The following is a 15,291-nucleotide window of genomic DNA, read 5'->3' as shown; positions in this document are numbered from 1 at the left end:
AAGTTAATGTTTATTGTAAAAGTGTTTACATGTAAAAACCTCGTACAAAATGCACTAGTTAAATAACGCACAAGTAGAGTTGCTTACAATTGAGACACTACATACTAAAAAAGTTTGTGGACCTGTTGATTACTTAAAATGTACAGTACATACCTTCACCGATGTACTGCATCATTAAAATCAAGTTAGTGACTCAGTATCCTTAAGGAACACTGGGTGAGAGTGTATTACAAAATCCAAGAGGCAAACTTTCTCTACCACAGACTCTGACCACCCTCTATGACTAAGTTATGCCCTGTCATGTAGTCAGAGGCATCAGATGCCAAGTATACCACTGCAGCTTGGAGGTCTGTCACTTGAGCCAGTCGTCCGGCTGGGATATCTGACAGCCAGCGCTGAACTAGAGGCTCCAGACTCTCTGAATGGATGAGAGGGGTGTCAACAATACCACTGTAGAGAAAGAGAGAGAGACCGACAGAGACAGATCAGACGTGAGAGACAGAGAGACAGTGTTGTTTCAGGGCCACTTGTTTCAGTTATAGCAGTCACAGTGACATAAAATGAAGTTGGCTATCCTTTAAGGACCTCAGTACTGAGCAGAACAGCTCTGATTGTGTTTACACTGGTTCAGTGTCCTTTGATGGATGGATAGTGTGATTGACACACTCCAAACTGAACTTCAGAAGTCTTAAAGTCAACATGAAATCAAATCTGACCCTATTTACTTTCTTAAAACCTGGTTCCTGGTCTTATTGTGCATTTTTGTTTTCATGATCTTTCATAAAATCAAATCTATTTGCACCACCTCTAAAATTACTTACCAATTTGAGTGTCACCTAAGCCATACAGATACTGTATAACTCCTATAAAACAGTAGCCATTTGACCAATGGCCTTTAATTGATGTTCAGCAAATATCAAAATATATGTGATTAATGGTGATTAACTAAAATAAAATGCCTTAAAATTATATATATTGAATAAATACTGTGCTTTTGAACTTTCTATTCATCTCAGAATTCCACAAAAATATTAAGCAACACAACTTTTCAACTGTGTTAAGATTAAGAAATGCTTCTTGAGCACCAAATCAGTATATTAGAATGATTTCTGAATGTGACACTGAAGACTGAAGTAATAGCTGCTAAAAAAATCAGCTTTGCCATCACAGGAATACATTTTTTTTAAAATTGTAATAATATTTCACTATATTAAAGTATTTTGGTCAAATGCAGAATGTTATGTATATTTAATAAGAAATGTTTCTTGACACTGAATGTGACACTGAAGACTGAAGTAATAGCTGCTAAAAAAATCAGCTTTGCCATCACAGGAATACATTTTTTTTTAAATTGTAATAATATTTCACTATATTAAAGTATTTTGGTCAAATGCAGAATGTTATGTATATTTATGTATATATAAAAAATATATAGACAGACATGAATTGACTCAACATTAATTTCGTTTTAAAAAATACAGTAAGAATTAAAAAAGGGGGGGGGATGTGTAACTTTTTGAGGGTGAGCTTCCTTCACCATTCACTTCATGGTCACCTTCATGGTAGAGACTCAGAAAAATGTCCCAGTAATAAGGCGACAATCATATTCAGGTCTGGCACCATTTGGTACAGACTGCACACAATGCAATCAATTTCCAAAGGATAAAATCAATTCTTGGCCTTTTTTCTTTTTCAAATGAATTGGGCTGCTGTTGTGATTGCCCTTTCATGATGACTGTAATATATAACGAGTACATTTCTTATGTTATGTTTCTTATGCAGCACTAAAAGAGCTGCATGTAGTAAACTAGATCACCAACTGTCCACATCAACTGTGATTTTAAAATTACGTTCAAACTTGAGTGGCGCTTTAGTGCCTAACTAAAGGAAATGCACTCCAAATTGGAGCAAATGTACTTCACACCGGGCGGCCGCATGGGAAATACAGCCTGCCTGTTCACACACTCACTGACAGCCCAAATCCCCAACAGCCTTCCGTGCCATTTACGAATAGATTCCATTCGACTTGATACCAAATCCGACACCGCAGCTAAATTAGAGGCGCTGAAGTAGCATGTGAAACCTTTGGTTAACATATTTAAATCTCAATTATATTTCTCTTCAGCACTGCTTTATCTGGGAACCCGTCCTGGCAATCAAAGGCTTACTGTTTTCCCTCAGCCAATTTTGCAGATAATGCGGCTTATCACTGTCGCGGCTAAAGTTGCCAATGAAATCAGGCGGCAGTCAACCTCACACACGCTAATTGTGGTCCCCCCTGCCCGTATGCATATTTACCAACCGTCACTTCACAGAAATCAGGGGCCCATTGAGAGACCTTGTGTTTGAGGGAGGGGTGGGGGTTCGACAGTTCGACAAAGAATTGCTTCCTCGCAAATTAAAATTAGAAAACAAACTGGCGCTATATAGAAATGAATAAAGAGCACATGTGCGCGTGTTGCGGAAGCACGGGGGCTTGGGGATGCTCGGCTTCAAGCGACACGCGCATGCTTCCTCTTGCTCTTTTCTTCCTTTCCTCAGAAGAACTGCGCTGACAAATAGATACAAACAAGGCTGCCATTGTTTTGCTGACACTTCTGCTGAAGAGGCTAATTTGAATCCCTAATTGAATATAACAATTAAAGAAACTGTTTGCTCTACTCATCCCTCTAGACGTCATCCAATTAAGCGGGGTTGCATTGTTTCACACTGTAATTTAGTAACTGAGTCTCAATTGTGTGGCCCATTGTGGAAAATAATGCATTTTGACCCTGTCAAAACAAATTAAGTTTCCACTTAAATATCAAAACAGTTCTCTCTGCTTAATTGGTGCAATGCACATATGAAGAGAGAAAGGCCTTTTTTTTTGTTTGCGCAAAAAGTTGGCATTGATTCATGTGTTACATTCGAAAACATAATATTGGGAAGAACCAGAGCACGTGACTCTGCTTAAGATTGCACCAAGTGGGAAATAATCATGTTAGCAGCAATGAAAATGTATTCCAGTGAAATTTTGACTTATCCCACACAGCACAGTCTATGGTCTTTCACACTTACGGGGAGATGCAATTGACTCGAATGCCTCGGTCGATCCACTCTGTGCCCAAGGTTTGCGTGAGCTTTACCACCCCAGCTTTGGATGTGTTATAGGACAGTTGCTTCTGCGGATGCGGCACTATTGAGAAGGAAACAGGACATTTAAAACTTATTAAGAACATGTTATCAGTAATTTTATGTCATTTTAAGAGTGAAATCCCATTACATTATTTGATAAAATAGTCAAATTTCCTATACTGGGCAATTGTGATGGTACACTTTTTCAGTGGTCTTGAGTCCAGAGGTATTTTTCCCATTGATTTTCTCCACAGGGATTTAAAAAAAAAATGTTTTTATTAATAAACAGTTTTAGTTTGTGTAATCATCAAAAATTCATTGGAGAAAATGAATTGGATTTTTACATCAAAACCTTACTGTCATCACTGCAAAAGCCACCTTTTGGAGGTTTTATTTTTAAGAGTGTAGCCTGAAGCCTTTAGTTTATGTCACAGAAGACATTTCTGATTTATTTCTTCCTATTAAGTCACCTCCAGGTGGCTTTACAGGTAGATGACACTTTTATTCTAAATTAATTTTATTGGACAAAACATTTATATACACCTCTGTGTGCAAGATGCGCCATCAATATTTTTTGCATTTTCCCTAAAGAACCTGCTATGAGTACAACATGTTAGAACCAGCTTTGAAGTAATTGCTGTAAGTGTTACATCAATAAATTGAAATTAATTAAACCAACTTTTAAACACACATTAAAATCCATTTTATACTCTATAATGACCTAAACATGTGATTAATACAAGGCCCGATTACTTCATTCCCCTCATAACTCAGTGAGCGGGTCTTGAACTCCAATGTGACATGAAAACACTTTCATTAGCTTTTGGGACCCCGCAGATGAAGCGATGTAAAATTAATTACTTGGGATGTTCGATGTGCATCATCTTCAGGAACAAAGGCAAAACGCCATTTGTTTGCCTTGACCATCACAGATGCTCGACGCTGCATGCAATGCAGGGAAAAGGGGGCTGGCTTGATTAATCATCATGAGGGAGGCTCCAAGTTACATGCAACTTTAGTAGTTAACCTCGTCACCCGGTGATCTCACTGCCAAATTGCCGTGGTTGGGAGCGAGATGATAAATACGGCACAGCTGTGCGAAGGCAGCGGCCAGTCCTGTGGAGAAGGGTTCGCGCTCTCCGGCCCCTCGTTTGTTTTAAAGGAGAAATGCTAACCGGACAATTGTCAGGTTGCGCTGGGCCTGGTTTTCGAGGGAAGCTGCTGTTATTCAAAAAAGTGTCCGTTCTTTGCCTACAAATGCCTCAAGGTCCGTCTTATCGGAACACAAAAAGGCCAACATGTATTAATCCTAGCAGAAAGTGTGGCAAGAGAACAGGCCTTTTTACTGTATGCCTCAGAGCGGCATTGATGTTTTAAAGAGTATAGTAGTTGTAAAGAGCAGTCGGCTGGAGAGGATGAAAAGTAAAGTGAAACATATCTTAAATCACATTTAAAATCCATCCAGATTTTCATTTCACATTTTAAGAGCAAGAAAACAAGGCTCCTCTCTGATCTGTAAATTTCAGAAATGTTGCAGGTCAAAGTGATGTCATCAGAGCCTGATTTTTTTCATCCAAGGCCCATGAGGGTTAAATGGATAGTTCACCTGCCAAAAAAGGCTATTCTGTCATCATTTAGTCACCATCATGTTGGGCCAAACCCATATGACTTTATTTATACCGTATGTGGTATACAAAAAGAGATGCTTTGTGGAATGCTGTCACTGGATTTTTGATATTTTCAATGAATATGCAGCATTAACATTCTTCTAATCTTTTCTATTTGTGCTCCACAGAGAAAAGAAACTCAAATGAGTTTGAAATGACATGTAGGGGAGGGCGATATACTGGTAGACATGGTTAACTTGGAGAAATTTGTCAACCAGTAGAGATTATGGACTATCATCTCTATTGTGGTTGCATGCTCACATGGCATTGCTGTGCTATGTGGTCATGAAAACGTATTGTTTGCATACGTTTTTAAGCATTGTGGTTTAAAAACAAGTGATTTTAAGATGCTGAAACGCAATCAGTAGCATCAGTCTTAGAGCGCTGTCAGAGAGGTGCTCATAGAGCGCGAGAGATATTTTTCCACTTTATAGGCCTTAAACGGTTAAATACACACACTTGTATGTATCAAAATGCCCATCTTTGCAAGTATCTTTGTAAACACAGTAATTTAGTTCTTAAATGAAAGCAAACAGAAAGAAAGAAAACACGTGTAACAGTAGATTGTATCCAGGTAGCTCTTAAAGTGACAGCAGTCTCATATTCCTTCTGTATTTCATTCATGTTAATCAAACAACAAAAGAGAAAATCTCTCACTGCTCTTGACTAATTCACTTTTGTAACTCTAATAAGAAGAAATATATATTTAATTTACAAGTGAAGAATATGCAGTTTTTTATACATTTGATTACTTTATACGATGTATGTAGTAGGGTTTGGCGATGTCTACAAAATTGGCATGGACGATGTCTACAGTGAAACATCGCGATGGACGATGACATCGTTTGGGGGGGGGGAGTTAGGGGGTGTGCCTGAAATATGAATCCGTATTCAGAAAACAATTGCTAACGGTTGCCTGTTACATTACAGTACATAAAATTTCACTTACCACATAAACAGAGTAAGGAGAGATGACTGAGGACGATGGCGAATGATTTGCAGATCCTCAGCACCACTGACAAAAAACGAATCTTGTAAAATGTGTGGTAAGTACTGCCTCTCCATAGTATAATAAACAGAGTACGTGCGATCGCGAATCTCGAAAGTGAAAGTGAAACTAAAAAGCGATCGTGTATTCAAAAGCAGTTTTAATGCCAGGCATAATAGCAGCTCCCTGATGCCCGCAATTTATATACAGTAATATTGCCCAATGATATAACTGCGAGAGAAATGATTAAAATATGTATTTTCTTCCCATCTCATATTTATTCCCTTTAGGGGTTCCATATACACGTCATTTTTCTTTCCGAACACGGTATTGGGATGCGGCGGGTATGGGGGAGGGGGGGATCATGATGTCTATCAGCCATCGGCGATGGACGATGGCATCGACTATCGGCCCAACCCTAGTATGTAGCATGCCTTATTTATTTGTTCTACTGTAGTTTTTTGTCCTATTGCTTGTAATTAGTTTCTTATTCTTATTTAATTACTGACTGTTTACTTGTCTTCAGTGAGCTTGTTTTTGTTGTTTTTTATTTTATTTTTTTCAATTTAGGCTAGTATTAGTTTTTTGTGATATTGATACTGGCGACAAGAATTATAAAAATTATATGGTATCAAAAGTTTTGATATCATAAAGACCTTATTTAAAGGAACACTCCACTATTTTTAAAAATAGTGGAGTGTTCCTTTAAAGCAAAAATAAATATTGTGATATATATCTTTACCGTGAAATAAAATTACTCATATAGTGATAGAATATTTTGGTGATATAGCCCACCCATAGACACATGAATGTATAATTGATGACAAGAATTTTTATTTTTGGGTCAACTAGCCCTTTAACAGCCAGTCTGTTCAGGTATCACTTCATGTGTAAATGCACAATGCCACCTATCTTCCATTTTAGGTTATATCCACGGGCTGTAAAGCAGGAAACTACAAACCCACACAAATAATTTGAATTTTACAAAAATGCATTTAAAAAATGCCCATCCACGTCGGAGGAAATGCAGAAGAGAAAAAGAGAGGGGAAAACACAATGCTATTCACCAGATGGACAGAGGCAGTGTCACTGTGCATTTTAATTGGACTTTCAAGATGTATTCCCCAACTTGGCTACAACAGCCCCCATCTGATTACACATTATGACAATATTATAACAGATGTTCAGGCCAATAAAGACAATTCCTGAAGGACTGTATGTAATGTGAGTAATTGATCACTTTTTTTCCCTTGCCCTCTACTCCCCCTTCCTTTTCTCTTTGTCTCTCTCTCTCTCCACTTCCTGTAGCAGCATGCTTCTGTGTTACAGATTGCACCCACAGTTGGGACTAGCGTCCATATGGTACACAAGTTTATTGGCTACTTGACTACACTGTTGATGGAGTGCTGCTGTTGCACAGCAAGGGACCTGTTGGAGGAATTGTGCTACACTGCATAGCAAATAATGTTCCTTTATAGCGTGCTGCATAAAACAATGTTTTTTTTTTTACCGTAGTTCAAGACGGAGAACCCAGGACCATACCAGGAAGTCCCTTTACACGAGACTGAACCACAAGTTGCAATTTACAGCCTTTCAACAGCATTACACAGTTTTTGTGTTTATAATGATGCAAAAACAGGCTTGTGAGGGGCAATACGGTTAAATGGCTCTAGTTGAACAAACAGTAAAAGGGTCAGTGAATTTAAGATGGTTGTACACACACACATAGACACTCTATTAGATCTGTTAAGAGGTATTTAGCAATTTACAATTTAGCAGCTTTCAGTATTTTTAGAAAGTTAAAAGCTATGCGGAGCAGTCTGCGTACAAAACTAAAGATAATTCTATGAAGAGCATGTTTTTAATTTCTGTATTAATATTCGTTTTGATGTAGTATAAAGTCAAAAATTTTAGGGTGCTACAACAGTGAAATCATAATGATAAAACGGCCCTCATTAAAAGAATGAAATTACTTAGTAGTTTGACAACTTTTATCATTATGTCTTAAGGGAAAAAGATATATTATTACTTTATTAAATATATATTTCAATGCAATTTTCTCTCTCTCTCTATATATATATATATAAATAAATTATACATTTATTGTTATTTATTTATATTTTTTATGATAATATGCATAAATTTAAATGTACATTGTTACAATGATTAAGAAAAATGTTATTACAATTTACTTGATGGTACCACATTTTTTAAACTGAAACTTTACTATATGAAACCAACATGACACTTCTAAGAGTTTGGCACGTTTTAGCCTAGATTTCGAAACAATTTTTCCTTGTATTTATCATTGACACGTGTGTACGTACCTATACCCTATAACAAAAAAAAACAACAACAGTCAAGTTTTCTTTCTCTTTCTCTATTTTACTTGTTTGATATTCTCTTTCCAAAACCCCACCCTTACGTTTGATGAGAGTATTAAATTCAGAGGGAAGAGACAGTGTAATATCTCAGCTTATGGCGGCATAAAAATCATCACTCACCTATTAAACTGGCCATGGAAGCTGTGTTGATTATCTTGCCGTATCCTTGCTTCAGCATGACATGACCGGCCGCCTGAGGTGGTAATTTGAGGGAGAGAAGAGACAAATGTGCTTTCAGAGGAACGTCACAGTATTGACACCTTCACTAATCAGACTTCCACGTCTACAGTCTACAGGGAGAGGAATAACAATCCCTGGATGAGCAGAGAGACAAAAAGTGTCAAAAACTCCCGGCGTTCATTTTAATGCGTGTGAGGCATCTCCATCACCTCTCGGTTTTGTGTAAAACAGCTTACTCTGATTTATTTGGTGCCTGGCAGGATTTAATGTCTTCTAATGCTGTAGGTATGAAATCACTTTCCTTCACACCTCTTTTTTCCCCTATCAGAGCTTTTATTCCGTCTCCCGGGAAATGTCAGAAACCAATGGAAAAGTTGTTGCTAATATACAAAAGCAACTAGAATCTGCAAACGTTTGGGCAAATACAAGTAATAGCAACCCATGTGACAAAATGTTAACGCTGCTTTACATACAACAAAAATGCATGGTGATTAATGGCTGTCAGGTTCAGTGGCAATTTTGCTTGGTATATTGTATGTTAGGTGGGGATTTGAACCTGGGTCCCTTTTTAGGCTCTGATCTGGGAGCCTCCTGTTGACAGCATGATGCTGACTGACTGTGGGTCTATGAAATTATTTATAAATGCATGCCGCATTATTAACAAGAATTTTTTTCAGGAATGCCTAGACTAAATGGTTTATCTCAGCTGGAATTAATGACAAACTAAATATATAAATGAAGTGGTACCTGGCAACACATGAAAGTCCCTCTGAGGTTAACGTTAAAGGTTTGGTCCCATTCTTTTAGACTAGTGTCCTCACTAGCGGGAGAGAAGAGACAAATGTGCTTTCAGAGGAACGTCACAGTATTGACACCTTCACTAATCAGACTTCCACGTCTACAGTCTACAGGGAGAGGAATAACAATCCCTGGATGAGCAGAGAGACAAAAAGTGTCAAAAACTCCCGGCGTTCATTTTAATGCGCGTGAGGCATCTCCATCACCTCTCGGTTTTGTGTAAAACAGCTTACTCTGATTTATTTGGCGCCTGGCAGGATTTAATGTCTTCTAATGCTGTAGGTATGAAATCACTTTACTTCACACCTCTCTTTCCCCCTATCAGAGCTTTTATTCCGTCTCCTGGGAAATGTCAGAAACTAATGGAAAAGTTGTTGCTAATATACAAAAGCAGTTAGAATCTGCAAAAGTTTGGGCAAATACAAGTAACAGCAACCCACATGAAAAGTGGTTGTGTACACACACTGCCAACACACATTTCAGTTCAAACAACTTGTAAAAGTGCATGTAGCATCCTATAACCCCTTTAAAGCTGCTCTTTTACATACAACAAAAATGCATGGTGATTAATTGCTGTTGTATGGTAGGTGGGGATTTGAACTTGGGTTCAGGCTCTTATCTGGTGACGACATGATGCTGAATGACTGTGGGACTCTGAAATTATTTGTAAATACATGCTGCATTATTAACAATAATTTTTTCAGGAATGCCTAGACTAAATGGTTTATCTCAGCTGGAATTAATGACAAACTAAATATATAAATGAAGTGGTACCTGGCAACACATGAAAGTCCCTCTGAGGTTAACGTTAAAGGTTTGGTCCCATTCTTTTAGACTAGTGTCCTCACTAGCTGAGTTCTTGTTGATGCCAGCGTTGTTACAAGCGATGTGAATTGTGCCCCATTTTGAAACAATGTCATCAATCATCTTCTGAACATCCTCTGGTTTGCTAATGTCCGCAGACACAGCCATGCTGGAAATGCCTGGAACGACATGGATACATAAGAAAAAACAGACAGAACAGACAAATACCACTTTATTATATTAAGATGTAAATGTGGGGTTTGTCCCAGTTTTATATATACACACACATTCACAAACACACAAAAAGTGTGTTCTTTTCTGGAAAAAAAAATAGTTTTTCCTTATAACAAGACAAAAATATCTGCCAGTGAGGTAGGAGAAATAATCTAAATTCAAAAGAGAAACAAGATTATTTTTCTTACCCCATTGGCAGATATTTGTTCTTGCTTTAAGCAAAAGCACAATTTTGATATTTTTTTTCCAGAAACTAGACTTAATATTTTAAGTCATTTTCCTTCTCAAGTAAATTTATCTTGAAGCATTTATATATTTGTAAATAAGAAACAAATACAGAAAATAAGAAAATACTAAGAAAAATTTTTGCAGCGCACACACACAAAATTATGTTAAAACAAAAGATGTGAAAAATAAGTCTGAACCGCTTTGAAAGTGTCATTCAGTTTGGTTCTATGATACTAGTGCACCATCTGCTGGTTAAATCAAGTAGTGTAAGCATTATAAATATAATTGTAAATATAAATATAATAGCCAATAAAACTTTGTGAAACTAGTGCACTATTTATCAAATCCAGTATGCATGTAGGACCCCTAAAATCTGTTATTTTAGCGTTTTATATATATATATATATATAGTATTTATTAATATTTTGGATTAGCTTTTATTTTAATATTTTCTGTTTTCATTTTAATCTTGGTTTTCAGCAATAATACAGTAATTATGTTTTTAGATTTAATTTTTATTTTAGTTTTAGTAATTTTAGCATTTTTACATAGTTGCCATTTCTAATTTTTAAGTTGTTTAACTTTAAGTTTTTAATCTAATATTTATTTTTTTTACTTTATTTAAAATCCCGAAAATTGTTTTTAATAGTTTTAGTTGCAGTTTTAATTTGAGTTAACAGTGACAACACTGCCTGAAGTACAGGAACATGAAAGTACCTTTCAAAGTCAGTTCATGGGCCACAATCTCTGCCTTTCCTTTGTCCATGTCGATGATGGCGACTTTGGCTCCAGCCTCTCCAAGAGCATGTGCGAAGGCCCTGCCGATGCCCTGACCGGCCCCGGTCACGTAGGCCACTTTTCCATCCAAACGTAACCTGTCCAGCACTTGCTTCCCTTGAACTCCTCGGAAAACCTCATCATAGGTCACTGTGCTCTATGAAGCATAGATCATCATCAGTGATCTGATCAACAGCTGTACTGAAGCTTTATATAAGACATGTTAATTAGCATAAATGTGCATTTGAACACACACTTAAGCAATTACTCTTGATCAATATTTGATACAAATATTTTAAGTATACTATACCTTCAGCTGTGGTATGTAGGGCACTCTTCGTATTATAGTGAGGCCATCTCTCAGAGGAATAATGACCTATAAACAGGGATCAGACAACTCAAATTCAGTCCTAGAACTGTCTGGGTTGCCTAACTGTTGATTGTAGAACATAAGTTTTATAAAATGAATAAAAGCTCATGTTTGAGAGAAAAACATGCACACCTGCTCTACTCGAGGATCATTTGTGACAAATTGATTAAAATCTTGCAAGGCTTTTCCGAAATCATCTGCTGAGTCCTTGAGGTAAACTCTCCCTTTAAACAGTGTGTTGTCTACACATATAACACCATCTATCCGCAGCAGGTTATGGTCCAGGAGGAACTTGTAATAGTTGATGTAGTTATGTTTGTCTGCGTCAATGAAAACCATGTCAAACTGCTCTCCCATGGCAGCTAATTCCTGCAACATAGTACACTTTTAAAGCTTTTTTTTTTTTTAAACAAAATAATCACATAATCAAAATTCCTTTCTAGACAGGATACATTTAACAGCTCAAATGCCTGTAGAGATGTAGGTGGGACTTGTTTTTCCCCACCTTCAGGGTATCCATAGCAGGTCCTGTCCTCACAGTTATCTTTTTACCATGGGGAGACTTGTCAAATATAGGTTGTGCGAAGTCTTTCAGGTAAGGCTCGAGCTCACAGGCAATAAGTTGGCCATTCTCTGGTAAGGCCTCCGCCATTGACAAGGCCCCATATCCTGTGAACATTCCTATTTCTAAGACCCTCTTCGCTTTGCTCATATGGACCAGCATCTTTAATACCTGACCTACAGAATGACAATAATCTTAGTCTTAAAGAACAGTTTGCACATATATGCTACTGTTTAAAAGTTAAGGGTCTGTACGTTTTTTTGTAAGATAAAAAAAAAAATTTAAATAGAAAATAAAATAAATTGTATGTGCAGTTGTGCAATAGATAGAATAGAATAGAATGTAAGATGAATAGAATAAGAAAATACAGGAAAACTAATATTGTGAAATATTATTACAATTTAAAATATTTATTTTACATTTTAATATATTTTACAATATAATTTATTCCTGTGAATGTAATGTCACATTATCCTTCAGAAATCATTCTAATAAGCTGATTTGGTGCTCAAGTAACATTTCTTATTATTATCAATATTAAAAATGATTTTCTGCCTAATATATTTGTGGAAACACTGATATTTTTTTCAGGATTCTTACTGCATAGAATATATTTAAAATATAATTTTTTGTAACATTATAAATGTCTTTAGATCAATTTAATGCATCCTTGCTGAATAAAAGTATTAATTTCTTTCAAAACAAAAAACTTAACAGACCACAAACTTTTCAACAGTTTATACTTTTGTTTTATGAACTGTGTAATTGTGTGTATCTATGAACACATCAAACATAAAGTACACAATATGTAAATTAAAATATTCACTAAATGTTGCAATTAATCTAAAATTCAAATTTTTTTTTCAAAACTAAAGATTTGTATTTTAAAGATGTATACCTTCTACCTGTCCAGTGATGCATGTAACAGGAAGCCTGAATAAGGTTTTTCCATCCTCATGTACCTTATTCCAGTCATGAGAAATTGATTTCCTTCAGAAAATAAATAAACAGATTTATGATGTGTATACTGCATATACATACACGTCATAAAACATTACAATAACGTATAATTGCATGTGACTGGCAGCCAAAATAATCTTGCACTGCACAAACACTTCCAGGATAAACAGTGTAACCACAAACACACCCTAAACAAATATATATCATTCACAAAACTAATAATCTACAACCCACACGGAGTTTCAGGTGAATAGTTACCTATACAACTCAGCCAACGGTTCACTCTCCTGGCTGCTCATTTGTTCAAGGTAACCATCCAATCCACAAGCGATGTCCAGGGCCTTCTGAAGATTATCACGCAGCTCAGCGGGAACATTTGCATTATTCTCTGCGATCTCTTTAGCCTTCAGCAGGTACTCAACGACAAACTCCACAGGAGTGTCTGAAACTAATTCAAAAGAAGGATTAGTAAATTAGTAGTATGTGATTGATTTTCATAGAGGCAGGCCTTCATAGAGGTACACCTATGCAATACAGCTACAAAACGTATTACTGATGTACTACCTGGTAGAAAACTTATTACATAACACACCACGCCTGTAGAATGTATTAATCATACAGGCCACATAACATCACATAACCTTGTCGCCTTTGAAAAATCCTAACGTATTGTGTGTCATCATGTTACTTGCAACCATTACAAGATTAAAAAAAAAAAAACAATGGGTGCAGTTTGTTGCTAAGAGGAGAAACAGTGATTTCCAGCCTTTTTTGGCATGTGACCATAAAAACATTTAATTTAATGTGGCATTTCTTCTCCCACCTCACGAGCCCCTTGCACTTCGGTTATGAACCGCTAGGGGTCAACGAAACACGAGGTGAGGAAACATCCACTAACTTGCTGCGTTATCAACCGTAATCGTATAATTTTGCATACAACTGGTTTCTTCTTTTTTCAACAATAACTATAAATCTCACTGAACATTAGTGTATTTGTTGCTGTTTTTTTTTTTTAAAGCAATAGCCTAAAGCTTTTATAAAATTTAGATATGCCTCAGTTAATTAATAAAAATAAAGTTAGGTTACACTGTATTTTAAGGTGTCGTTGTTACAGTGTAATTATTCATTTAAGTACTGAGTAGGCTAATATTAATTAACTGCACGTACTTAGGGGTTAGGAGGTTAGGATTAGGGTTTGGCTTTGTAACTTGCATGCAATTATGCATAATTAATTGTTATTATAATAGTAAGTATATATATATATATAATATAACGTGTAACAAGGACACCTTAATATAAAGTGTTACCTAAAGGTATATTTCCTAAATTAAATTACCATGGATTCTGATATAGCCTATAGCCTACATGGGATGTTTCTGCAATACAGCTCAGATTTCTCTGACCAAGATCATAAAGTTTAGCCTGCAAAACCTGTCCAAAAATGAATAGATTTGACAGAAAAGTAGGCCTATAACATTAAAATGAATATTTCTGTATTAATAGGTAGCCTAAACTATATTTTTCAGAACTACAGAAGATCCCCACAAAATCGCTCCAACACCTTCCCTTCAATTCAACGACTAAGTAACTAGTGTTTCTACACAAACCTCTAATTTTCCATAAATAAACACACAACGACACGAAAGATTTTCAAAGTAGGCCTAGGCTAAACATGGAGTATTTCTGTCGTCTGTGCATCTTATTGTTTTGCTGAACGACCAATGTTGATATTGCGCTGTCAACTTGATACCACTGACCGAGTTTAGTAACACACTAACCCTGACTGGAATTGCTCTCGTGGCGTTTAAAGTTATTTTTGGTTGTGTGTCTGTGTGTAAATTCTAAGTAAGAGCTGTAAGACTTTGTATTGAACATGCTTTAGATCTGCTACAACAAACAGAACTGACGTTATTTCAGAAAATGTGCAGTTTGACTTGTCATTTAGCGAGCTGTAAAAAGTTTGGGAATACAAACTGACGCACGTAAACATTCCTACCTTTTGCTGCCTGCATAGCGAATCTTCGTAGCCTCAATTGGGAGGGTTGTGTTGGCCGAGTTCCCCGTTGCACATGCCCAGTTAGCCCACCTTACAAGCATAAACGTTATGCAAATGATCACGTCACAAACTTACACAAGGTAACGAATTCGCAGTCAGTGCACCGCTCCGACCGTTTCAGTGCGTGCACATACTACGTAACTATGTAACTACGTAACCCCCCCCCCCC

At 36.6% G+C, this 15,291-nt stretch overlaps 1 protein-coding gene across 1 annotated transcript; it reads right to left on the bottom strand.

Moving 5' to 3' along the window:
* On the bottom strand, nt 1-15,231 carry LOC107713510 (uncharacterized). Its single transcript, XM_016519037.1, has 11 exons — nt 15,063-15,231; nt 13,325-13,514; nt 13,005-13,096; nt 12,050-12,282; nt 11,677-11,913; nt 11,485-11,550; nt 11,115-11,331; nt 9,906-10,114; nt 8,274-8,346; nt 3,058-3,175; nt 1-450 (listed from the first exon to the last, which is right to left on the bottom strand). The coding sequence occupies exons 1-11, from the start codon at nt 15,076-15,078 to the stop codon at nt 255-257; spliced, it is 1,647 nt and encodes a 548-aa protein (XP_016374523.1). The 5' UTR covers nt 15,079-15,231; the 3' UTR covers nt 1-254.
* Nucleotides 15,232-15,291: the final 60 nt, after the last annotated feature.

The sequence above is a fragment of the Sinocyclocheilus rhinocerous genome, unplaced genomic scaffold, assembly GCF_001515625.1.
Source record: "Sinocyclocheilus rhinocerous isolate Xijiao unplaced genomic scaffold, SAMN03320098_v1.1 scaffold57, whole genome shotgun sequence".
NCBI classification, from domain to species: domain Eukaryota; kingdom Metazoa; phylum Chordata; class Actinopteri; order Cypriniformes; family Cyprinidae; genus Sinocyclocheilus; species Sinocyclocheilus rhinocerous.
This window is presented reverse-complemented; position numbering and strand designations above follow the sequence as displayed.

Bases quoted from the DNA above. Each gene is read 5' to 3' on its own strand.
- LOC107713510 (XM_016519037.1), bottom strand. The intron at 8,347-9,905 runs GTACCACTTCAT...TTACCACCTCAG, and splicing joins GGACTTTCATGTGTTGCCAG to GCGGCCGGTCATGTCATGCT. The intron at 3,176-8,273 runs GTGAGTGATGAT...CCTTCTCAATAG, and splicing joins TTCCATGGCCAGTTTAATAG to TGCCGCATCCGCAGAAGCAA.